The sequence below is a fragment of the Notothenia rossii genome (genome assembly GCF_949606895.1).
Source record: "Notothenia rossii genome assembly, chromosome: 2".
In the NCBI taxonomy this organism is placed as follows: domain Eukaryota; kingdom Metazoa; phylum Chordata; class Actinopteri; order Perciformes; family Nototheniidae; genus Notothenia; species Notothenia rossii.
The window spans coordinates 82176532-82201547 of NC_136904.1; the positions used below are offsets into that span (position 1 = coordinate 82176532).

The following is a 25016-nucleotide window of genomic DNA, read 5'->3' on the forward strand; positions in this document are numbered from 1 at the left end:
TGCTAGCCAGCCTTATCACTTGAATCTCCTCCTAGAGCACCGTTGTGTATTTATTTAACCAAACACTTCACAGAGGGGCGTGGCCAGCAGCAGCAGCTCATTTGCATTTAAAGCGACAGACACATAATCAGCACTTTTGAAACAGGGCTGAAACAGAGGGGATTATGGGACGCTACAATGGGTGATCTGCTTGGTATTTGGAGCCAAACACTTCAGAGACATGTTTTTTATATATCTGAGATCTATAATATATTGTTGAAAATAGTTAATAGGGGACCTTTAAGTCTGGTTTCTTTTAAAGACAATTCTGGACTTGCCCGGTTTTCTATAGAAACATTGACCAATTTAGAAAACACATTGGTACAATATTTGTAATGTATTTGACGCCAATCAAAAATAATCCCAACATTCAAAAGTGGCGTTACATTCATTGATAACAGATGCTTAGTTGGCCCTTTTACGACAAATTGTTGGAAAGTGTGTTTGACAATGATATGTAACCCTAATAATGTTGGCCGCCTCACAACAGCTTTATAAGCTAACATTAAAATGAATTGACTTCCATGGGATCTATGATAAACCACACTCGCCATCTTCTGAGTTTTACAGTTTTATTAGAACAAGCACTATGTAGCAGCAGTGTACAGTGTTCATGGAAAGATATGTACTTTGTTAAAATTGCACTTTTGAAGGTACCCATCAGGAAATAGATTTGAAAGGAACTGAGCTGACAGTGTTTTGTGATAAATGTCAGTCCAAAACTAAACACAAACAATGAGTCTAATTGGTCAAACTAAAAACATCTTTTAGTAAGGCATCTGCAACATTCATTGGCAGGCTAAATTGTCTAGACATGCAGGTAGAATCGTGATGAAGAGGTTTTCATGATTTCCTTTTTTTTTTTTTTTACTACCGTCTGACTATGATACCAAACACTATGCAAAGCTTTTCTCCTACATCCACACACAACTGCTGGGATTCAGTTTTGTTCTTTAAAAAAAATCTGTAGGAGGATAGAGGAATCAGCTTCTGCAGTCGTGACCCATCTTCTAAATGTGCCGTATTTACAGTGATCACCAAAAATGATTTGGTTACATGTTGGAGAAGCAGAGCAGTGCACCCAATCTTTTTGCCTCTGTAAGCGTTTTTGCAGTCCCTCCTTTTTTTTCTTCTTCCAAGTCAAAGTCATCTCCCTTTAAGACTTTAGACATCACCTCTATCCTCAGTTCATGTTTTCATTCGCCTGGGTAATGTGTGAAGTTTGTTAACGGAATACCTTCTTGCCATGGGGCTTCCTATCAGTAGTGTTTGTGAGGCATTAATTAATGCATTAAGGCACAGCAAGTGAAACCGACGACAACAAATTGTATCATTGAGTTTGTGATAGAATTTAAATTACATAAAAAATAAAAAAAAAAGAGCAAAGCAGTACTACTCTTTTGGTGTGTGATCTACAGTACCGTATGGACAGTGCACGCACACAAGATGGATTTGCTTCACATAGTTTTTCACTCTTCATATTTATATTCACTTCTTCCTGTTTTGGCGCCACCCTAAGCGAGGGGAATCCACTTAAATAGCTCCTACACAATGTGACGCTACTTGTGTGTGTTATAGTGTGTTCCTCTGTAACTCAAAAGGGGGGACACTCGTTAAAACATTAAAGCTGCTTTGCAATAAATACACACAATGCAAACTGGTGCTTTGCACAAACCATAGCAGTAGAGTCTCTGGGGAATCACACGCATTGAGATTCTTCCACAGTGTTTTTGTTACCGTACACAACTGGCTCGGCTTTCAAATCTTAAACATTTCAGTACATATTTATTTTGTTGACCCAATGAAACTGTATGTTCATGGGACGGCCTGCAGGTGGCTCTGGTGTTTCAACTGTATGTTTCGTCATGGGAGTGCTAACATAATTACGTAACTTATCAAAAGAAAAATGAATTCTTATTTAATGGTTGATTCATAATGGAAGCAATTAAGTAAGAAAAACACCAAAACAGCTGCTGGTTACTTTTTTTCTTCTTTGTTTCGTATCATTTGAAGTTTTTGGTTGTTAGTCAGAACGAGGATGTAAATTAAAGGCATTGCTTTGGTAAACTGGGATGGGAATTTGTAGTCTTTTTTTTTTTTCAGAAAATGAATAATTTGTTAGTTAACAACTTTTTGAACATTTAAAAATAACTGTACGACTTCTATAGCTGGATGTAGATGAGAGTCATGCCTCGTGCTGGAAATATGTATCTGTATTCCTCATGTTTCACTGTCCAGTCTATTTATAAAGCTCAAAATCACGAGTGTCTCTGAAGGCCTACACCATCTTTTCTGAAACCTCTGAATGGGGAAAGTGTTTGACGTTTGTCAGTACGGTAATATAGGGTGCACCTACTACTGTATATATGGAGGGAGTTACAGTATGTCTGTATTTGTGTAACCACATGGTTAAGAGGTTGGTTTCAAGTAGCAATGTTTAAAGTTAGACAAGAGGGGTGGTCCCTCTATTTACACGGACTCCATGACAGATGTGTGTTGACCTTTTAAAAAAAGAAAACATCCTTAAAGGTAGTAGTATCCTGCGTCACATGTCCAAAACACCGGAATAGGATTTACATTTTAAAACCCACTTCTCCTCCATGATCAGCTTTGAGAGCCGCTGTCACTCCATCAATGGACGCCATACTTCTCCTCCACTGCAGATTCTTTTTGAATGAGTTGTTTCCCGAGAGAGAGTACTGCTATCACACAGATTCAACAGTATTAAAAAAAAAGGCAAAAATAAATGAAATCTGCCAATTCACATGATGATATCTCACTAACTTCTGAGTCCAAGATATTTTATAAAAATACCTTTTTTCTACGATAATTGATACAGTAAATGCGGCTTTATGCCAGTGAAAGCTGCTCTCTAAACATGCACGTAGGTATCGTAGGTAATCAAAAGGTCTACTTCATAGATTAGTCTAACCCGAACTGCTGTCAGAAATCAAATGGCTTCGACGATAAAGCGCTTAATCGTGTGTCTTTTTAAGGCAAGGACATATTCAGAAGTCAAAGGAGCCGAGGAGAGATCTACATGGGAGTGGTACGATTGTTGCCGTGACAACTCAGCGTCCACAAGCACAATGAAGGTGATTCTTCCGGATGTTTCCAGGGATGGATGGCCGTGTGGCAGCAGGACCTCCGCAGGGTCTCTGCGCATCAGGACGTCCCTCAGCTCTGCGGCCGCTCGTCTCCCTGCACACGGACGTTTCAACATGTCTCTCTCAACATGTCTCACTCAACATGTCTCTCTCAACATGTCTCACTCAACATGTCCCTCTCAACATGTCTCTCTCAACATGTCCCTCTCAACATGTCCCTCTCAACATGTCTCACTCAACATGTCTCTCTCAACATGTCTCTCTCAACATGTCCCTCTCAACACCTCATTGTGCATAGGTTACGGCTGTCGTGCCTGCGATGACGATATGACGGACGCATGTTTCTCCGTGTGCTACCATAGGTTCACCGTAGACTCCATGTTGATGAAGCCGGGGTTTTTGCGCAGCTCCCAGTACGTGTTGTTGGAGACCCATCGCTCCCTGTGGTTGGAATCAACCACTTTCCTGGAAGACGGAGGAGGGACACATGTTAATGTAAAACTACGACAGAATAGAAGGGGCATTAAAGGTTACAAAATATGTACGCAGCCGTGGGAAGAGGGGTAATACTTCAAAGGAAAACTAAGAATTTCTGTGATTAAGTCTTAATTTGATTGGAAACATAAAAAAGTATATTCTATGAGATTTAAAAGGAAAATGATGACGAAACATGAAAATGTTTAGTATTCTCTTACTTATTACATTTAAAAAAGAAGGGAAAATCGTAGAGAATAGACGGAATAATATGATATTTTGAATTGAATTTTATACAAGTTTTTATGTTTTAATGATATATTAATATGATATTTTATTACTTTGTTAAACATACTTTACTATGATATTTGGTTTACATTTTATGAAATGACCTGTGACATAATATGCAAAAAAGAATGAGCCATTTCTATACACCGCTTGATAAATTGGATAGAAATAATGAATATATGCATTTCTGTCTTTGTGCATACACAGAGTAATACACATCTAATCTGTGCTTACTTGAAGAAGCGTGGCTCCATTTTGATATTGTTCTCCTCGTTCCACTTCCTCCTGACTCTCTGCAGGTCCTCAATGCGCTGCTTATCTGAAGAGGCCATCTCCAGGTTCCCCTCCTCCAGATGCCTGCGTGACCAAACATCACATTTCAGTTCATCAGATGTAAGTGAGATGCTGAACAAGAACAGCAACAGCGTGTGAACTTACAAAACCTAAATATTATCTTGGCTTCTGAAAGTTGAAAAAGCCAACTTTGAATGATAAGTAAAAGTGAGAGTATTGACACTTTATAAAGGTCATCTCTGTCTGCACTCATCAGACAACAAGCAACATAACAAGCAGAGTACAGAGTGGTACAGTATTTGCACTTTGTGGCAGCAGTGTATTGGGAGCAGGAGATGTGACGCTGCACCTTTGATCGGGCCTGAAGCGGGCGTCTGTACGAGGCAGAGCATCCTTCAGCTCGGGGCAAAGCTCGTTCAGCTCGATGGCGAACCTGGTGAAGCCGTAGTACAGCTCGTAGTCTGTGGGCATGGAGCCTGACGAGCAGAGGAAACAATGTTAACAAAAAATCTAATCGTCTCAGTTGATAACTTTAGTTCCGCACAGCCCGTCCTCTGGAATGCATCAGGAACATTTTCGGATTAAAAAAATGTATGGCCAGTAAACCAGCACATACCTGGCCTCCAGACGCATTTGGCAGAAGGTGGGACACCACAGTAAATACCCTCATGCCATTTCCCAAAAAGCCTGTGGATGACTTTCCCTTCTTGATCCATCACAAACCCTTGCACCTCATTCACATTAGAACTCCAGTAGTTCCCCTGTAACACAAACAGTGGGTTGCTTTATTTCAATGCAGTGGATTTGAATCCCATCCTCACTGCTGGAGGAGTTTTACCTTAACAAAGGTGAGTTTGCAGAGGCACGCGCTGCTCTTTGTGTTTCTGATGGTGATCTCCCCGTAGTGTTCGATCCACCGTCGGCCACTGAGGATGTTGTGCACACAGGTGGTGACTTTGTTCCATTCATATTGATCTCCAAACCTAAATGAAAATACACGAGATCAGCAGATTGGCTGGTGTGCTGCAGGACTGACATAAGCCCATGAAGGTAAGTAATGAATCTGTCATAATAGATATTTCATATTAAAGTGTTGACCGAAGATAGCCCAAGAAGTAAACATTAGATTTAGAGATGAGAAAGATTCACATATTTTGAGACCTGTGTGCACTCAGACAACCCAAAGGGATGCTCTTAGGGTGAAAGCACTCTAAATAAAGAATTCCCCTAAAATGATATAGTTGTTTTAGGGGCTAAAACATCTTTAACTACTCCCCGTAAAACACATTGAGTAGCTTCTTTGCAAGTGCTGTCTGTTCCTTAAAGCTGGCGGCGTGCAGACCTCCATCTACTGTAGTTAACTGACTATGGATAATACAATGCCCCTTTTCAAAAAGTCTGAACTGTCCCTTTAATGTCTGAGGACATCTGTGGCTTTAGGGTTAATCAGTATACAAAGTTACCTGGGAATCATGAGGTTCACGGTCCCGATCGGCAAAACCTCCATAGACTTTCCCCAGAACTTGTTTTTCCATCTCACATCTGGTAAGGGAGAAAGTGAAAAACATCACATCTTAAATATAACATACTCGCTCAAATCCTTGCATTTCTTCTCAATATATATAATAAAGAATAATCATTCAATGTTAAGCTGGATATCAAAGAACCTAAATGAGACTGTCCCATGAGGAGACCGCTCACTAATCAGGTCTGTGCCTACCTTGCCAGAAGGTGAAATTCTTGGACTCACAGTGGCAGGCGGAGATGGGGGGGTGGTGGCTCACCTGCGAGACCAGATCAAACAAACAGTCTGACAGCTGCTGTTGTTGACATTATGCATCATGTACATTTCTACTGGTCTCCAAACACGTTTACACTCTAGGAATGTATTAGAGCTGAAACAATTATAAATAAATAATATAATACATATTTTTGTTGATTCTCTAAAGATGTATGAATTCATCTTTTCTGATTTTTTAAGCAAAAATCAAGAGAATGTTCCAATTGCCAGTTTCAGAGATGTCAAGATTTTCCTTTACTTTCTGCTTATTTTGTAAATGACTCAATCATTAAAATGTTCCGGACCTTTTTGGTTGATATCATACCTGTTCGGAGAAAAAGCAGAAGCCCTTGTCTTCCCGAATACATTCATAACTCTCCCCGAGCAGCGGGTTGAATGGCTTACTTCCTGCTCTGTAGTAGGTGGATGAGTAGCCGGAGACGGCAAAAGCAGCAACGAGAACCTGCCGAGAGTCAAAACCAAACAGCCATTATAAACAGGAAGGGATTACTTGCTTCATATTTAAAGGCTTTGTCAGGAATAATCCCGACATTAGCATGCATTGGGCGTTATCAAAAGGACAGAGGAGCGATACAAATAAGCGGATCCAAGGTCGACAGCTGCATCGAAGCGTAGCGACAGTCGTGACTCTGACTGGGACTTTTTCTATTGGTTGTGGTGTCGATCTTTTACAGTAGATAAACGAATACAGGTATGACTAGACACAACAGACACTGTAGGAGTCCACAGAAAACTGCATTATGAATAGCAATGAGCAACCATGATGTTTTTCTCATTGAACTTCCTTCCTTACCATGCGTTCAAAGGGGTCCTCGGTCTCAGCAGCTTTGTCCAGCAGCTCGCTGTACTCCAGCTCCTCGCACATGCGCTGCAGGGTGTTGAGCGGCTCGTTGAGCTCCACCGGCATGGACACTTTGGACAAGTCTTTGCCGATGTTGTTTCTCAAGATGTTCCAGAGGTTGATGTTGCTGGTGTCCGGGCACGGCGATGGCAGGCAGCTGCGCCGCCCGTTACGGAAGGCACTGCCAGCAAAGTCTCCATTGGCCACTGGGAAGAGGAAGAAGAGAAAGACGAGCTGTTTAGAGATATACTCATTGCACATCATTATCTATGACAGTCTCTGCTCCAGGGCTGCACGGAATATATTGTTGATGTTGTCATTGAAAATCTGTGATGTTGCACTGAGGGATTTTTGTTTTTACTGTTGTGTGGCTTTGGTGAATCCAAACCATTCCTATCAAACCACACTCACACAAAAACACTAACAAACTGATGAACACTGCAGGGGTAGGCCAGCAGGTTGAATTACTGCTCATGTTATTGGAGTCTAGTGGCTTTAAAGAGAGCATCGATTAAGGCTTCATTTACCCGTGGGAAACGGCTGTCTGACTTAGGGATAAAACAGTGAAAATATTCATAAATCAGCATACAGTTGAACTGAAATGCTGATTTTATTAAAAAAAAACGGATTATGGATGAGTTCCTCGTAAAACCCCACTTAAAGCATCCCAACCTTTAAATCACCCTGAAAGAATATTACCACACCCAGATATTTTCCCAGCCTCATCATTTTCATCATCATGAGGTAGTATATTTGACTGTGTGTTATGTGACAAAGATGGAGGAGAGCGATGCCATCCCTCTCACAGATAGCTTTCAAAGAGGAGCCCTTGGCACGGAGCAACCCTGCAAAGTCAACTGCCTCGGCCGCGCTGACAGATGATCTTGCCAGAAGTGTCCGTGTCCGTTAGTAATGGTCATACGTGCTAATAGGGAGCACATGGATGCTTTTTGCAGGGCCAATCATGTCGCAGGATTGGACTTACTTTGCCTGGAGACGTTATCGGTCACACTGGCGTTGTCCTCGGAAATGTTATCGCTCACATCGCTGACATATGACTCATCGTCTGAGCCCTGCGAGCGGAACAGGCACAAAGCAGAGTGAGTCAGTCCAGCGGAGTACAACACCAACTCTGATCACAACCACACACACACACACACACACACACACACACACACACACACACACACACACACACACACACACACACACACACACACACACACACACACACACACACACACACACACACACACACACACACACACACACACACACACACACACACACACACACACACACACACACACACACACACACACACACACACACACACACACACACACAGCGGCTTGCCAGTGGCTAACAAAATGCAGCAGTCGTCGGCTATCTGTCCCGCTGCAGTAATCATAAGATGAGACACTGCAGCATTTTCATATTTTTTATAGCGGACGCAATGAGGCCAGTGACGCCGCCAAGGTGGAACATATTGAAGCAACTAGTTGTAGCAGCCTCTATATGCTGGTGGTGGTTTAACCAACAGTGAAACACAGGTCTAATGTGCTGCTGCTGGATGGAGAATGGGGGGAGGGGTGGGGGGGCCTTGATTAATTTCCTTGTTGAGTAATCCTTCAACAAGGCTCAATGCATGCCTGGGGAGCTACAATGCTTAATGGCTCTTCAGAGACCACTTGTATTGGGAGCTGGGTGTTAGAAGGGGAGAAGGCAGTGAGTTTCAAGTGATGGCGAAAAAAGCAAGTTGCTACAAATCAAGAGGAATAGACCGAAGAGGCGTGTTCGGATTCTGAGACTCAACTGAGGGATGGAGGCTTGAGGCAAATTGAAAATAAGTCCTCCCATTTGTTTGACTTTCTATTATATGCTATCTCTGCGTTTCATGCTGCTCTCATTATTTGCTGACTAACTCCAGCTCCATCAAAGTGGCGTTTTATCTCCCCAGCAGCAGGGCTAGTGTAACGCCTTCCTTCCTTCCTCCACCCCCCCCACCCCCCTCCTCATGGACCACACTGACGTCTTTTCTTTATCACGCAGCTGTCCTCCGTTTTACCTCATTCTCCGACGAGCTGGCTGACAGAAGAACTTCCTGGGCATCAAAGAATTCGGAGACAGACTCCGACATGGAGAGTCGACTCTCATTAGAGGCCTGCTGAGTCAGAGGGATCCCAATCTGTTCTCCAGCCTGCAGGAAAAACACACATTGCGAACACACATGATGTTCACTGCCCCTTGCTGCATAATGATGACACGTTTAAGAACCCAAACAGACCTGGATAAACACCATGCGAAGACAACACAGGGTTCATTTTGCAGCATGTGTATCCTTCCCAGAGGGCAAGCTCCCATCCGTTTCTAATTAGTCATTTTTTTCCATTAACCTTGATGTCAGGCTCTGCATCAAATAATGATCCTTTAAGCTTACCTGCCAGGGTGAACCGGAAAAACACATCTATCTTTAGAGACAGAGATCAATAATGCAACTGACAAATGCATGATGCAAACACTACAGCTACCCGGGTCAGACCTCGTAGCCGTGTTGCTTCATCAGTGTAAGAGTCAGACATGAGCTCCGTCAGTGACACACTGACCACAGCAACCTACCTCGTCAGGCGTGGAGACGATGTTCACACTGACAACTTGTTCAGTCAGGACAGACTCAGAGTGGATGCGGTTGAGTCGGGTTCGAAGTTCTGCGTTTTGGGACAGGGCCTGAACAATAAAAAGTGTGGTTTACTTTCCAAATGCTTTGTGGTTTATCTGTTTCTGTTGGGCAGGGGTTTGAGGGGAGATTTAGTCGTTGATGCACTGGATGTAGATCATTTGAAAGGTTTATAATCAGGGTCTGAAATTACGTTTTCTTTTTGTATCTGCCATTTCTGATATTTATGTGGAACGCATAGAACACTGAATTTGTGTTATTGTACATTAGAAATGTGGAATATTGACCCTGTATTTGGCAGGGTGCAAGTACTCATTTCATTCCCTGCTTATAAGAAAAAATAATCCCACATGTTTGTTGCTGCAATTCCTCCTCTCCATTCAGGCTGTGGTGAGACCCCTTTACTGTAAAAACATGGCGTCAGAACAAGCCCCAGTCCTTACAGACGATATGGCGTCAGAAGGGTTAGCCAAGTGAGTATCTCCCAAAGCTACAGTCATTTCAGTGTGAAAGGATCTCTTTGTGAGTCCATGGACAGCGTGTTCTTGGTTGGATGAAGATACCACTCCTACGACTAACTCAAGACCGCTTTTATTGTCTGCCATATTTTGGAGAGTCTCTTCACGGTTGATTTGGGCAGGAGGAATGATCACAACAACAGATTCGCGACATGCATATGGGCATGTCATTTTGTTTTAAGATGGACTCGACTTCTTTTAACTGTCAAATGGAGAACAGATGCCTACAGTATTTACACATCTGTCAGATTGGGAGCAACATTATCATTTCTTTGAAGTTGTGTTTCTGTCCACCTGATGAATGAAACTCTAATATTCAGTCTTTAGTAAGCTCTGTTTTTAGTTTTCACCAATTCCTGAAGGTAACTGTTTAGTTGCTCAATGCGTCACTATGTCCATCAGCCAGCTGCTCCCAATGCTCGTTGTTTTGGTCAGGTAGAGCACAGTGGGTTCATCGGAGTTTTGTTTTTTCTGAATATACCTGACCACTGCTGACCAAAACCAAGCTGAATGGCACTAAAACAGGAATAAATCTGCACTTTGAATGTAACTTTTAGTCTTACATTTTTACTGCGAAAACATCTGGCTCATTAGTGGCTAAACGCTTCACTCCACGTTTCACCAGCCAGCTGATAACCTTTTCTGCTCTCTTGGTGCTGAGCAGGTAGTGTACTGTGGATTTATGAGAGGTGTTTTTCACTGAAAACAGCTGCCCACTGCATCCACAAAGCTTAGCACTAATAAGAGCAGAGAGAGCAAACCAAAACCAAAACAGTTGCACAACTCAAAACCCCCCAAAGATGAGCATGCTATAAAGCTCAGTAGAGCTGAGGTCAAACGTAGAATCAGGCGGTGGGCTCATCTTCAAATACCAGACCTTTTATGAACAAGTAGTGATGTGATTTTACATGCACACTTTACCTAAATGTGTGTAAAGCATCAGCAGCTGAAACAACCATGAATCCTGATTATCAGCTTCCTACAGAGCTTTGCCTTAAAGAGCTGACCCTCAGCCTAAAACAACATTGTGACACGAGCATCCAATTAGGAACAAAGCGGGACGACGCAGCAGAAACATTTGTCTAAAAATGATGTTGACTGTTAGCAGAGGAAGTCCAATTAAATGACTGGGGTAGAGAGACAGCCCTAAGGAGCCGAGTTAATGAAGCGCACAACACATTTTTCTCTCACCAATTAATACGGGAGAGATGATTGAACTTTCACTTGCCTGCTCTCTCCTCTCCACACCTCATCTTTCTCACATGTGATTACAGTGACTGCTTGGAATGATCTGTAGTTTGAGTGTTTCCTCTGACAGCCTGTCATCGTGAGCGTGCCTAACAACATGACAACTACAAAGGGTTTGAGTAAACACACCCAAGACACATCGCTCAAATCATTGCAGTCATTTCCCCGTGATGTCTTGATCACTCTGGGGAATTACAAGTTAAAACAGCATCATACTTAGCATTAGGAACAGGAAGTATTTTACAAACAGCTCAGTTGAACTACCCTTAATTAATAGTGGAGGGACAGAGGCATTATGGGTAATGGTAGTGGGCGGCTCATTACCTGTGACAGAGACTTCCTGAGAGAGTTGATCTGGGCCGACTGGTCCGTCTGCTCCTGGTCAGACAGAATCTGTTTGATCTTTTCTTTCTCGATGGCCACCGTGTTGAAGGCCGACTTCAGCAGCGAGTGGACTGCAGAGAGAGGGATGGAAGGAAGATTTGTTCACAATCCCCGCAGGAATGACATTGTACATGCATTTCTGTTTGCAGAGAGTTCTGAAACAATTCAAATGTTTGATTACAAAGATCCTGTGCCACGTAGCTTCTGTAAGAGTTTTCTAGGTTATTTAAATTAATCTGTAAAGTGTCTTAACATAAGTGATTATCTTGCTTTATAAATAAAACATACTTTTATAATAAGCATAGCTATATTTAATTTACTCAATAACGCATTGTGTTAAAATAATTAACTTCAAGCAGTAAAACGACCTGGGACTTCATTTAAAACTTGTGTGATTGTCACAGAAGCAATTCTTTTTATAAGAGAAGCAAAGCCAAAACTACTGTACTGTATGAACATTTGACTCAGGTTGTTAGAAAAGAGAAAAATGCCTTAAGATTTACATATGAAAAGAAACCACCGGGACCTTTCTCACTGATAACGCTGCCTGTCTACCTTTCTGGGCGATGGTGCAGAATTCCTCCTGAAGTTTGATGTAGTCACTGGCAGACTCTACGCTGTCCGTCAGCCGGGAGGCAGGGGCTTGAAAGTCCACCAGCTCGGCACACAAGTTGGGGTTGGAGGAGTGGAGGCGGACGGGGGACATACTGGCAGACAGAGGGACCTGGAAACAGGCCCAGAGGATGGCTGTCAATCAGCTGAGAGGCACAGTAATGTGTTGTGTGTCTAGGACCCTGGTCCTATAAGGCACAGTCAAATGTTACTCATTATTCTGTCCAAGTATCTGCATGTCAAGAGAGAGGAGTGTCAGGCTTTTCTCATAACGGTCCTAAACATGCAGGAAAATACCAAAATAGATGTCCTGCTTCCTCATAATTCTGTAACTACTGTACTACTGTATAAAGAATCCGGGTCATGACGGTCATTAGATATCAAAAACGAATAAATCAAAAAGAAGATGGACGTGCTGTTCGAAACTAAAGATGGGACAGAAGCTGCATTCCTTTGTTTTTTTAATCCAGATGTCTTTGAGCTGCTAAATCTAGAACTGTCTAGAAATCTATAGATTATTGAGAAGCTTTTGAATTCTGTGAGGGCAAATCTGTTCATTAAATGACAATCTCTTTTATAATTGGTTGATTAAATAAAAAAGCAACAGTGTATAAAAGAACATTTAATCTTTTTGTGAAGCATAGATTAATATATTAGGCAGAATAAAGCACAATTAGCAGAGATGGAAAAATCATTACTCAGGCCACGGCGCACCACAATAATGAGAGCCTGTTGCTGTGGGGACTGATTAAAGAACAAAAAAAGATTAAGAAAAATAGGCTGAAAATGCTGGATTGTGTAGGTGTGATGCAACAGCCTCCCCTCTCGAAAATGGTAAAAAGAGCAGGAAAAAGAGTGGGAGTACATTTTACATTTGACTCTTTCCCAATAACACTTTAACTGGACATACAGGCTCATACAGGAGTTAAATCCCTGACAGTTACATAACCCTTACCTAACCCCAAAAGTGACTGCACTGTGCTTGTGTGTAAAATGTATGTTTATTCAAATCAAAATCAAGTAAAATACAATACATGTTTTTATATATATTACATTTAATATATGCATATATTGTGTTATTAATAAATGAAAAAAACATTTTATGGTATATGGAACCATAATTAGAGGAAACGGAATAATAGCATCAGTGAGAGTGTGTGTGAGTGTGTGAGTGAGTGAGTGAGTGAGTGAGTGAGTGAGTGAGTGAGTGAGTGAGTGAGTGAGTGAGTGAGTGAGTGAGTGAGTGAGTGAGTGAGTGAGTGTGTGTGTGTGTGTGTGTGTGTGTGTGTGTGTGTGTGTGTGTGTGTGTGTGTGTGTGTGTGTGTGTGTCTTATGAGGCAGAACTGTAAATCTGAGAGGTACCTGAAGCTGGAATTTTGCGTCTTTGCCGACACTTTTTGTTCTCCATCTTCTGTTCAAGCGCTTTTCTTTCTTTGACAATTCTACACAATTGCTCTTTGTGGCACACGTGGATCAAAATATGCAAAATGTGGTTAATAGGACAAACAAGTCACAAATAAAACACAAGCCCACACACAAATTGATTGCAGTGAAATGGCAAAATCAAGACTGCATTCCCACAGATGAGTTGCAAAACAAAACACTGAGGTAGATGTGTTTTGTTAAAAATAAAAAGTGTCAGCCAAAAAGTATAGTTAATAAAAATGTAAAAGATGCTGATCAGTTAGAGATGCACTAGTATACTAAAAGTGTTCCCCTGATTTTGCATGTGTGCATGCATGTCTCTTTATGTATTTGTTTTTTTACCTGCATTTCTGTGAAGTTGGGTGCCGACTGTGTCCTTTGAAGAATCTCCAAACTCTGCAGGAGCCGGCTCAGTTCGGTCAGGTTGGACTGGCATCGCGAGAGCTCTGAAAATAAAATTCACACCCACACACACATATGTACAAACACAGTGTTATATGTCATGAAATGGTCATGAATCCTCTTCTTATGGTTCAGAGAAGAGTCTACCATAAGGCCTGAGGAATGTCATGTCTTTTGTGGCAGGTCTTCTTTATTGTTATTTAAAGTCAATACAAAAATTCAATAAATTCCAATTACAGAATAGACAATGTTTCTTCTCAAACATAACCCCAACCCTAATTTAGCATTTCTATATCATTCATTAATCAAACAGAATCAATTCTACATCTTAAAATGAATACATTTAAAGTGACAGAAGTGAGACACTAAAACAAATGGAAAAAATGAAAATAAAACATTAATTAATAACGGATGAAGTGTCAAAATGGAATCGAAAAGGCATGTTTTTAATGTACAGTTGATCCCAGCATGAGGAAGAAGATGATACCCACCCTCTGAGCACTTGTACATCTCCTCTGACTCCTGCAGCCAAGCAACCACCTTGCTCTGGCCGTTGCTGTAGGAGGCTGGCAGGCTGCTGTTGCTGCTCGGGGCAACCGGCTGCCACGGCAAGCTGCTCGGCTTGGCCTGCTGAGAGGCGACATGGGGACAGACACTCAGATCACTGTACACCTACGAACTGGTTCAACTGGTTTGAATCATACGTTAGTTACTTATAGGCTCTGACAATGTGGGAAAAGGAATGTTCTGGATTCTTGAGTTAGAGAATCTCTGAATAAGATGCCAGAAAATAGGGAGAATTATCCGTCAAAATTATGGATTTAAATTCCTTGTGTGGTCGGATTTAGAACAAATCATCACATGAGAGAATCTAGCAGCAGCATATCAAGCACACTTCTAGTAATTACATTTTCTTTCAAGTGACTAAATTTCAATTTCCACTGCTATTAAAATGGATTTCTTTTACCATCCTATATGAAGGATCTGTGCTGTTGACCTACTCACTTCACCTACCTGCAGCAGCCACAGTAGATAACTGTGCAAATGTGCCTAGCTAGAAAATGAGAAACCCTTTGACATACAGCGGGGTTAAGAAGAAAATAATGACAGACATAATGGGCTGTATTATCATCTATTAAGAGCATGTTGAAAGCTTCGTTGATAAGGATTTATTTGTATTTGCAAGAGATCTTGATAGTCCTCCCTCCAAGAACTAATTCTGACTCTAGGATTGGAGTCTCTTATTTAGTTTTTCTTCAGGGAGACCTCATCAGGCTGCAGCCAGCTGCTCTGAATCCAGATCCTACTGATCACCTCTAATGGCCGCACCGAGATACACTCCCAGGAGATCCTGCTCTGGCGGCATCCTCACATTTACCTCACGTTCAGACATGCCAGCAAAGACTAGGGGTTTACACTAAGTGGAGTCTGGATAAAACCACCAGGTTCATTATCCTAATGAAGAGTGTAGAATTACCTTTCTAATCAAGGTTACTGCATTAGGCAGATATCAGTCTACACAGCCCCAGCCCTTAGTCTAGCAGGGTCCTTGTTGTGACAACAAGGTGGAACATGTGTTGAGATCATTTATGTAAAACAGTGACATATAAGACCTAAATGTAGACATGTTAGATTGGGGTCATTGAAAGGACAACATTGACTGTTATGTCTTCCTGTCACTACTGTGAATGTTCAGTGAGTTGAACTTCCTCTCTTCTGGTATTTTGGTTCACTATCGCAGTTTATAATAAAACAGAACTAGGCAGTCTCTCCTTCCCCATGACATACCCTTTTTGAATAATTGCACTTTGCTCAGAGAAACTGCTTTTAAGCTCGATACTCAGGAGGAGTATGAACTGAAATTACAACTTTGCTGATCGTATGCAGTTTTCATCCATGTCGGCTCCAAATACAATCACTTCATCATTTGAACCTATTTGTATGAAATTGCCATAATTATCAAAGCTATCCTGGATAAAGGCCAACAACTTGAGTCCAAATCTATGTTTGTGCCACATTTTTACAAGAAGTCCTAGTCACATTTTCGGCCCAGATGATTAATTGATTAGTTGAGGAAATAATCCTACAGTTCATTGTTGGGAGGTCTCACCTTGGCTTCGCTTACCTCACTGGAGGCCGGTTGGGGGGACTCCATGGCAGCGGGTGGGGGAGGAAACGTCCGCATGGTGGCCTCTCGGGGAGATCGCACAATCTCGTTCTGTCGGTAAAGCCGGTGATGACGCAACTTGGAAACCCAAGCATCAAAGATGTCTTGAGATTTGACCTGGAGAGGAAGACAGCTTGAATCTCTGCTCGGATGACCTCCTGTTTATCTTTATTGACAGGACAGTATTGACTCAGTGTTACCTTCAGGTGATAGATGTGCTCCTCCGTGTCCAGGTCGATGCGTCGGGCTCTCTTCTTGATGGACATGACTGAGAGGCCGACGTCAATGCTGCCATGAAGCTTGCCTTTTTGGATCTAAAACGGGCAAAGACACACGTTTTTTTTTGTGTTTACTCAATAAGTCAAATAATTAGTACATTTTGTACAAAAGGGATATCCAGCAATTACCAAATACCAACACTATAAGTCTGAAGGAAACTCAAAGATCCTCCCTGCTGTAGATCACTTGTAATCACTTCATCAATGTTTGACTCTTCAGATAAATTCAATAAAAAATTCAAAAGGCTTATAAAAAAGAAACCTTAAATGATTCAATTGATTATTTGATCAACAGAAACTTTGATGACAACATTTTTGATAATCAATAAATTGTTGACATTAAGGGCTTAATGTAAGAGCAGTGTCTTGTCTCATTCGAAATATATATATATATTATATATATATATAGGCCTATATATATATATGTATATATAAATATATACTATAATTTAACTAAAACAAAAAAACAATGTAAATTGAAACGTAGGATAACTTGAAATACCTTTAAATGTAAGTACAAATATGATTATACATTGCTGTTATGACAATTAAGTAGAAATGCCAATCATTCACAGATTCTGCCCAACGAGCTGTAAAGACGTAATGCTTAGCACTCTCTTATACATATATCATATTTAAATCATATGTTATGGTTGAGTTATATTGTTGGTTGAACAAAATATTCAAGAGTGTCTTTCATTTGGACATGGATTTAGGATTTTCTCTTTGCTGTTTTCCCCTTTATTGGATAGTTTCAAGAGGTAGACAGGAAACAAGGGTTTCTAAACACTAAAACATTGTAAATAAAGTCAAACAGCAGTTTGTGTGATGCTTTGGTTTCTTCCGTTGTGTGTTGTATTTTCATTCTGTCAGTAACATTTTACATTACATGCAAAGTTTTCTGAAAACACTGAACATCGTGACCGTGTTGCAGATGTTTCTGCTGACTCATTGCCGAGCTGATGTCAGACCAGGCTGCCCTGCCCGGGGGTAATAGTCAGGGTTACTTACATCAATAGGGGTCTTGGAGTACTTCAGGATACCATTGTCCAGAACAAAAAAACGCTGCAGAGAATATAAGCACAAAAACAATGTGTTAAATAACAGGAAGGGCAAACATAGAAAATGGATCACATTGTACTTGTTGTTGTGGATTCAATATAAATATATATTGTCTCCCGATTAGCTGTAGGCTCTGTGTGTTCTGTGGTGTTGTTAGTACAAACATGCTGACGACAGGGACTGGTTTCCACTGTTATTCAAGTGTTTTGCGAGAACAACAGTTACGCTAATTCTGAAACTTCAAAAGGAAACAGGGCTTGGAAGAGGCCCAGAGCACGAAGCGAGGGTCAGGAGAGGGGAACCTATTTCTTACTAGACAGCAAACTGCTTAACATTCAAGGAGCGCCTGTGTGTGAAAGTGTTTTTCCATCAACAAAAGCTTTTGTGTCTGGCTGTGCCTGAGGATCTTACCTTGTGCCAGCCTTTCAGGGGCCATTTCCGCTTCTTTAACATGAACCCCTCGTGTTTATCGGGCCTCTGGACGTTGCTCTGGCCGATTTTCAGCCCCTCAATGATTTCCCAGCTGTCTGCCTCCTAGAAAAAAAGAAAAAAGAACAATACCATTTTATAAATAACGCACTCACTCCTCTGGAATAAGAAAAGAGGTGATACACTTGCTGGTAACAAAGGAAAAATACCCCTGTCAGGCCCACAGAGTGAAAAAGGCAAATCACAGGAATACACTTAAAACGTATTCTTCTTCCACTAAACTACAAATTCTAAAGAATACTGCCCGTTTCAGATTCCCCCTGCTCTCTCAGCATTTCCACTCCATTAGCTTTGCCCTGACTGGGCTCTTCCTGGTGGGTCTGTAAATCAAAGTGATGTTTGTGGAGCAGAGAGACAGCAAAGTCAGGCAGGGACAGGTGAAACACACGTTGTCCCGGTGGTGGGGGTCATGATCCACTCAGCGTCTTCAGAAGTTACAGTTTGATATTCTATTACGGTAATTGTCAGGCTTACTGTTACTGTACCCTTTCTTCCATTTCCTTTTTTAACAGGGCTGCCCCATCATTATCAATTATTCAATGTATTGCTTGTCGAGCTTATTGGTTATTTTATTCACTATCAATTTCGTTTTTTCAATCTTCGATAACAAATAATATTGTATGATATTCATTTGCTATAAATACGTGTTTGTATGGTCAATCAGCTAGAAATAGCTTTTTTTCCATTGGTATTCATTTGCTAATAATCTTCTCTTGAATGGACTTGGTAGAATATCATATGTTTTGTATTGTGTTCAGTTTTGACAAAACACGTATGGAACACATATTACAGGACAGTCCAAAGAGGGAAACTAAATCCATTATAGAGTGGTAAACTCTTAAAAAATAACAATTTTGATTTCCTTCCCCATCAAACTTTCATTTAGATTTTTGCTTATTTGATCGATATTAAATCTAACAGATTTTTTTCAGTGGCTTTACGCAAAGCATGATTGCAAGGCATGTAACTCGATATAGCTGTGTTCAACGTGACACTTCAAAAAGCAACCGTGGTATTGATGTAGAATCAAGAGTATAAAATAAACTAATGGTCAGAAAGTGTTGTTGTGAACAGCGTCAACATTGACATAACATGACATGTAGTCCTCCGTTTTCTGGCAGTTATCCATCAGATTAAGTAGGATATTAATGAACTGGAATGCATCATAATGTAATATTGGTGAAGTAGGTCAGATATTTAATTTTAGACTTGAATCAGCCTCTGAGGCAAAACCCACAAGTTAACACGAAAGAAGCATCTCCAGAAAACCAGATGAAACCCTGTGGCTCTTCACTGCTCGGTGCGATGCTGCGATCTTCAAGACAGCTCGTTGGGTGACACCCAACCTTGTCTCGCAGGATATTTAACAAAAGGAGACAACAGCTTGTTTAAACTAATGGCCGGGCGAACATATCTGCTTGGTAATGAGGTCATGTTTCCCCGGCAAGGACGGCCCCTCCCTCTCTGAGTGTCCCTGTGCTACTGAGGAGGAGAAGGAGCTCAACTGCATTTGCAAAATGTACATCACCATTCAAAGCAATCATATCATAAACGGTAGCGCCGCACTCATTATGACCAAAGCAAAAAGGTCATTACCCGTTGAACGACTCAACTGTACTGTATAATGTAAGCGATTACTGCTTCCACGCTGCTGTGTTGAGAGCGTAACAGCCCAACACGTGACGAGCACCCCCACTAAGAGGCAATAACAAGCAGCAATCTAACAGAAACCCTTAAGACAAATTTCCTGTGTGTTACCGGTGGCATTACAAACAGACTTTCAAATGACTCTAAATTGATAAATCAATACTGCACTAAATAAAGAATGGCCGCCACCATTGCCATTCAACGCCCTTTCCCGGGCATTGCTTTAAGAGCCGAACCATTACCGACATCAATCAACACAATCTTCAGGAAGAGCAGTCAAGCTCCCGTTAAATGACAAAGTATATGCCAACTATCGGTTTATATGGAAATTGCCGCTACAGTCGGAGGGTTTGCTTTTGTTATTTGACCCTGAAAAAGAAACTCAATTGAGCTAAAGTGATTTCCTGCACTCCACTCCGTTCATTGATCTCGCTGCAGAATGATTTAAATCTGAATGGTGAGTTTTCCCCTTTAATGAAGGATGTTGTGTCAGACTCCGTAAGAGGCTGTCTGCCTTTCTACGTCAACATTTCAAAAGGTTAGCCCCGTGAGCTTGTTGTTTGATATTTTGATAACTTTGACAGATTATTTTGCCTTTCTCTCTTCTTTTCCAAGTCTTTAAAAAGACTCATATCAGAGTTACAGTAGTTGCCAGAACTAGGGCTGAACAACATATCCATATTATACAGATATCATGATATGAGGCTAAATACTGTAGAACATTTTGGTTATTGTGATATCGCTGCATGACAACATTTAGATTAACTTTTTGAACTTTCCAGACTTTTCTATTATCTGCCCCTACCAACTTAGTCATTATATCCAAATCTTACAAAGAAAATATTTTGTGAAATCCCCAATTGTCAACCCTACAATATCAATATTATGTTTTTCGCTAAAATATTGTAGAATTTGATGTTATTCATTTTACCCAGACGGGCGAGAATAGCAAAATAATATGTTAGATCCCAATCATCAACTGAATCATTCTATGTGGGTCTCGTGGTGTCTGCCATCTGCAGTGACTCTGTAGCACAGTGGACTCTTTAATGCTGCAATGAATCACAGCATTACAGTTAAGGTCTCCCTTTGCAGGAGAAAGGGCAAACACTCCTTGGGGACACCTTCGGCTAAATCAAGACTATAAATATCAGTACAGCCCACTTCTGATGAAGTCTAGGTCCTTTAATACAACTGACTCTCTGAAAGATATGGATCTACATGCAGAGAAACCATTTATTCTAATTCTGACTGCTGATATACTGTGTGAAGAGCTGCACCTCATGAACTCAACATAATCACCAAGTTATTTCAGTCTAATTCTCTTTTACTTCTTTATGTTAGTGTCCTCAGAAGGCAATACAAGATAATGATCTAATAACAGAGTGATCAAATAATGAAACAGATGAATGTTTAGTCTTTCATTTTGTTAACTCGAGATGCCAAGTTTAAAAAAAATTATCTCGGGATAATTAGGTGTTGATAGCGCCATATTCTTTTCTTGACTTAGCAAAATAAATGTCTCGCTTTTTTTCTCAAAATAACAAGTTTTTCCATGATCTTATGAAAAAAACCTATTGTGTTTTAAAGATATGTACAGTGTTGCCAGTAGAGCTGCAACAATTTGGCAGAAAATGAATATAGGCAACGATTTTGATAATCTACTAATGTTCTGGTGACTACGTTTTAACTAAAAGGTTTATTAAATGTGAGGATTTCTTTGGGATATGTTTACTTTAGGTCTCTTATTGTTGGTCAAACAACAAGAGACATTGGAATCTGGAGAAGTGTTAAGACTGTTTCTCCCAGTTTTCTGACATTTCATGGAGCAAAAGATGCATTAAGTAATCAAGAAAGTAATCAGTCGATGTATTGATGGCTTAAAACAACCGTTAGTTGTAGCCCTGATTGCAAAAAAGCAACTTTGTTAGTTAAACAATTAAGTTGTGATTTCAACATCACAGAAGTATAAAACTATTGTAACCTCATCTGTTCTTAGCTTCCTCCCCAGGCGAGACTCAGACGAGACTCAGACGAGACTCGCTCATCTACAGTTTTTATTTATATAAGGCTGAAACAGTATCTTCAGTTTCAGCAACAACTAACCACGACACAAACATTAAGTACATACTCTATGAAGAACCCTTGATGACCTTTCAATGGCTCTCTAAAAAGCAACCACGAGCAGCCATTATTATTAACTATATTTTTGTTAAATAAAGCTGAGTACCTCAATCTGAGAGTTTGCTTTAGCATATCAGGAGGACTGTTTGACTCTAGTTCAATTATAAACAAATGCAGATCTTGGAAAAACTGCCCTCCATTATTACTTTACAATTTAAAAATATAAATAATTACAAATGATTTAAAACTTGAATGTCTCGTCCGACAGCTACATTTTAAACCATTCGCTTCAAATCTATTTAGTGACGTCTGTGATTGTCTGTTTCTGCATGTACTTTGTTTATGTCTGGCTATTTCCTTGCAGGTATTTGCATTTCTGTCTGGTGCTGCTTTCTTTTATTTCCCTCTGCTGTATCAGGTCTCTCTTGGAAGAGTCTCTCCTAAATGAGATTACCTGATCAAATAAAACGTATATAGGCTATGAGGGTGATAGTGGATGGGTGGGGTGAGGGATGGCAGCTAAAGGTAGTGGAGAGTATAATCTATGAATGTTTAAAGGGATGTAGGTCCTAATATTCTCTTGTTGCTTAGGTTGACCCTCACTCATCTTAAAGGTCCCCTATTATACTGTGTTTCATCAATATATTATAGGTCTCAGATATGTACAAACATGTAGGGATGGGTATCATCTGAAATGTATCGATTCCGATTCTGCTTATCGATTCCGGTTCTTATCGATTTCCCGTTTAGATTCCAAAATTATAAAAGAGGTCAAACGTTTAGATAACAAAAATATCTTTATTCTTTTAAGCTTTAACTGACATTTTTACAAATAAAAAAAAATACATGCAAACAAATGTATTACACAATAGCTGTGCTTTATTTTAACTGAGCTATGCTCAACAGAAAAAGACAAGGCACAGTGTAATGCCTGTGGCAAGTGAATAGCTTGCCACAGGCATTACACTGTGCCTTGTCTTTTTATTTTTTAGTGTAGTGGAGCCTCACTTTAGAGCGTTTACCACGAACCATCTTTGGTGTTATGAAGTGGCTGAGCTCGTGAACCGTCTACGGGAGGGCGGGGGGAGCCTCGCTGCGGGGAAACTGTGGACCTCTGCCGCCTGTCAGCGCAACTTACATGATGCCGTTTAAAAAATGTATAGGCGGCCGTTCTGTGATTCTCCAGAACACACAGATGGCCAGTCCGCCCCTGTATTCCACCGGGTCGCCGCGGCGCAGACGGACCCGGTGGAATACAGGGTCTACCGCGTTTAGGAACCGTTAAGCAGAACAAAAAATTGTGTATTTTGTATGGGTACCCGGTACCCAGCATTTTCTTATCGGTTCTCATCTCGAACCGAGTTGCGGTTCCCAACCCTACAAACATGCCTCTGAAGTGTTTGGCTCCAAATACCAAACGGATCATTGCAGCATCCCATAAACCCCTCTGTTTCAGCCCTGTTTCAAAAGTGCTGATTCTCTGTCTGTTACTTTAGATCAGTGGTTCTCAAAGTGGGGGGCGCGCCCCCCCTGGTGGGTGCAGAGGCATGCCAGGGGGGGCGCGAGAGACCAGGAGGAAAAATGGTTATAAAAAAAAATAAAAAAAGATAAAAATAAAAATCATAATTTGAAAAATTATTGATTCGAAAATAATATGATGCAGTACAGTACTATTACGTCTGGGTCTCTGTTTCATTAAAGCTCGGCTCTGTGTGTGTGTGTGGAACGAGCCATTTTGTGTGCGCGTGAGAGAGAGAGAGCGCACCGGTACTGGAGATCGTTGTTGTTAGCTTCTGGTGCTAGCGAGCTACGCTAACGGATATAAGGAGTTTTTTCAACAACAAAGTGGAGGAGAGTCCTCTCCTGTCAGACTGAGAGCTAAAGGACTCTCTCAGTGTTATCTCAGTGGGTCTCAAATGTTTTGGTCACCATTAATGTAAATAATTATTTCCGAGGCACACGTTTATATGATCATTATAGTTATAAAAAAATAAGAGAATAAATGAAAAACAGGTATGAAATACTATATGACAGTAAAACAAGAATAAAGTTTAAAAGGGTGATTTGTAAAATATCCATCAAGAAAAAGTAAATCTGTTTACATTTCTGTTTCATATGGGTGTTGAGAGATGTGTCCATAGATCTCTTCCTTTCGCTCTCAAAGTGCACCAGATTGATGCTTTTAACTTCAATATTTAAAAATAAATCTTCCCGGGGAAGCTTGCCCCCGGACCCCCCTATGTGACGTCCACACATCACCTATAAAAATAGCACTTTATCCCTGCTTACACCTATATGCCGTGAGCTGAATATCGAGCCTTCATTGTAACAGTCGCGGGTACGTTGTGTATTTGCGTGGGGATTGTTGCAGTAGAAAATTCCACTGTAGCGACCGGTACATTAATGGGAAACCGTAAATGTTTGAGCACCCTCTATGAAACGTCAAGCTACCCCACAGCACCCCCAAAATAAATCTCTGGCGCCGCCACTGAGCCTGATTATTCGTTTTGGGGGGGCCCGACTTTTTTTTTTCTCCAAAGGGGGGGCCTGACAGAAAAAGTTTGAGAACCACTGCTTTAGATTAAAAATAAGGAGCCACTCCCCACGCCCCTCTGAGAGATATTTGGTTAAAAAAAAACACAATGGTGCTCTAGGAGGAGATTCAGGTGATCAGGTGGAGGGGTTACCTTGGTTGGTGATTGGCTAATGGTTACACAAGCCAAACAATCGTTATGACATCATAAAGTGTCCAAATTCTGATCAGCTCATTTTCAGACAGGTTTTTATATAAATGGATCAGGACAAAAAGAGAGAGAATCTTTTTCCTGAAACTTTCCAAATCTCTTTACACAGAGGGGACACATGTTTATGTAGAAAAGACATGAAGAAGTGGATTTTGCATAATAGGTGACCTTTAAGTCTTTTCAGTGTGTGTATTATTGAAGTTAAAAGCAGACGCATCCCTATGTAACTTTGCTCCCAACTAAATAATAAATAATTCAAACTGCAATTTACAGTATGTGGTCTCTTGTTGTACTTGTGAGATAATATAGTGTGAAAGAATACACTGTATTCCCTGATAGAATAACCGTTACATGTTCACACCTTGTCTTTCACAATCACAGGACAATGATATCAG

At 40.8% G+C, this 25016-nt stretch overlaps 1 protein-coding gene across 4 annotated transcripts in view; it reads right to left on the reverse strand.

Annotated features, from left to right (window-relative positions):
* Positions 1 to 843: 843 nt before the first annotated feature.
* The window catches only part of osbpl6 (oxysterol binding protein-like 6), a 44724-nt gene continuing 20551 nt past the window's right edge, over positions 844 to 25016 (reverse strand). For 2 of the 4 annotated variants that reach the window (XM_079666434.1, XM_079666435.1), the window contains exons 3-23: positions 18029 to 18151; positions 17567 to 17620; positions 16478 to 16591; positions 16236 to 16394; positions 14602 to 14740; positions 14051 to 14154; positions 13646 to 13738; positions 12227 to 12395; positions 11612 to 11742; positions 9464 to 9571; positions 8913 to 9044; positions 7830 to 7917; positions 6797 to 7050; positions 6308 to 6445; positions 5923 to 5986; positions 5666 to 5744; positions 5041 to 5185; positions 4819 to 4963; positions 4552 to 4678; positions 4143 to 4265; positions 844 to 3611 (exon numbers count right to left, since the gene is read on the reverse strand). In XM_079666434.1, the coding sequence (XP_079522560.1) occupies positions 3500 to 3611; positions 4143 to 4265; positions 4552 to 4678; positions 4819 to 4963; positions 5041 to 5185; positions 5666 to 5744; positions 5923 to 5986; positions 6308 to 6445; positions 6797 to 7050; positions 7830 to 7917; positions 8913 to 9044; positions 9464 to 9571; positions 11612 to 11742; positions 12227 to 12395; positions 13646 to 13738; positions 14051 to 14154; positions 14602 to 14740; positions 16236 to 16394; positions 16478 to 16591; positions 17567 to 17620; positions 18029 to 18151 (2601 nt within the window). In that variant the 3' untranslated portion in view covers positions 844 to 3499. The remainder of the gene's footprint in view (positions 3612 to 4142; positions 4266 to 4551; positions 4679 to 4818; positions 4964 to 5040; positions 5186 to 5665; positions 5745 to 5922; positions 5987 to 6307; positions 6446 to 6796; positions 7051 to 7829; positions 7918 to 8912; positions 9045 to 9463; positions 9572 to 11611; positions 11743 to 12226; positions 12396 to 13645; positions 13739 to 14050; positions 14155 to 14601; positions 14741 to 16235; positions 16395 to 16477; positions 16592 to 17566; positions 17621 to 18028; positions 18152 to 25016) is intronic. The other 2 variants (XM_079666436.1, XM_079666437.1) reach the window with 2 other exon arrangements.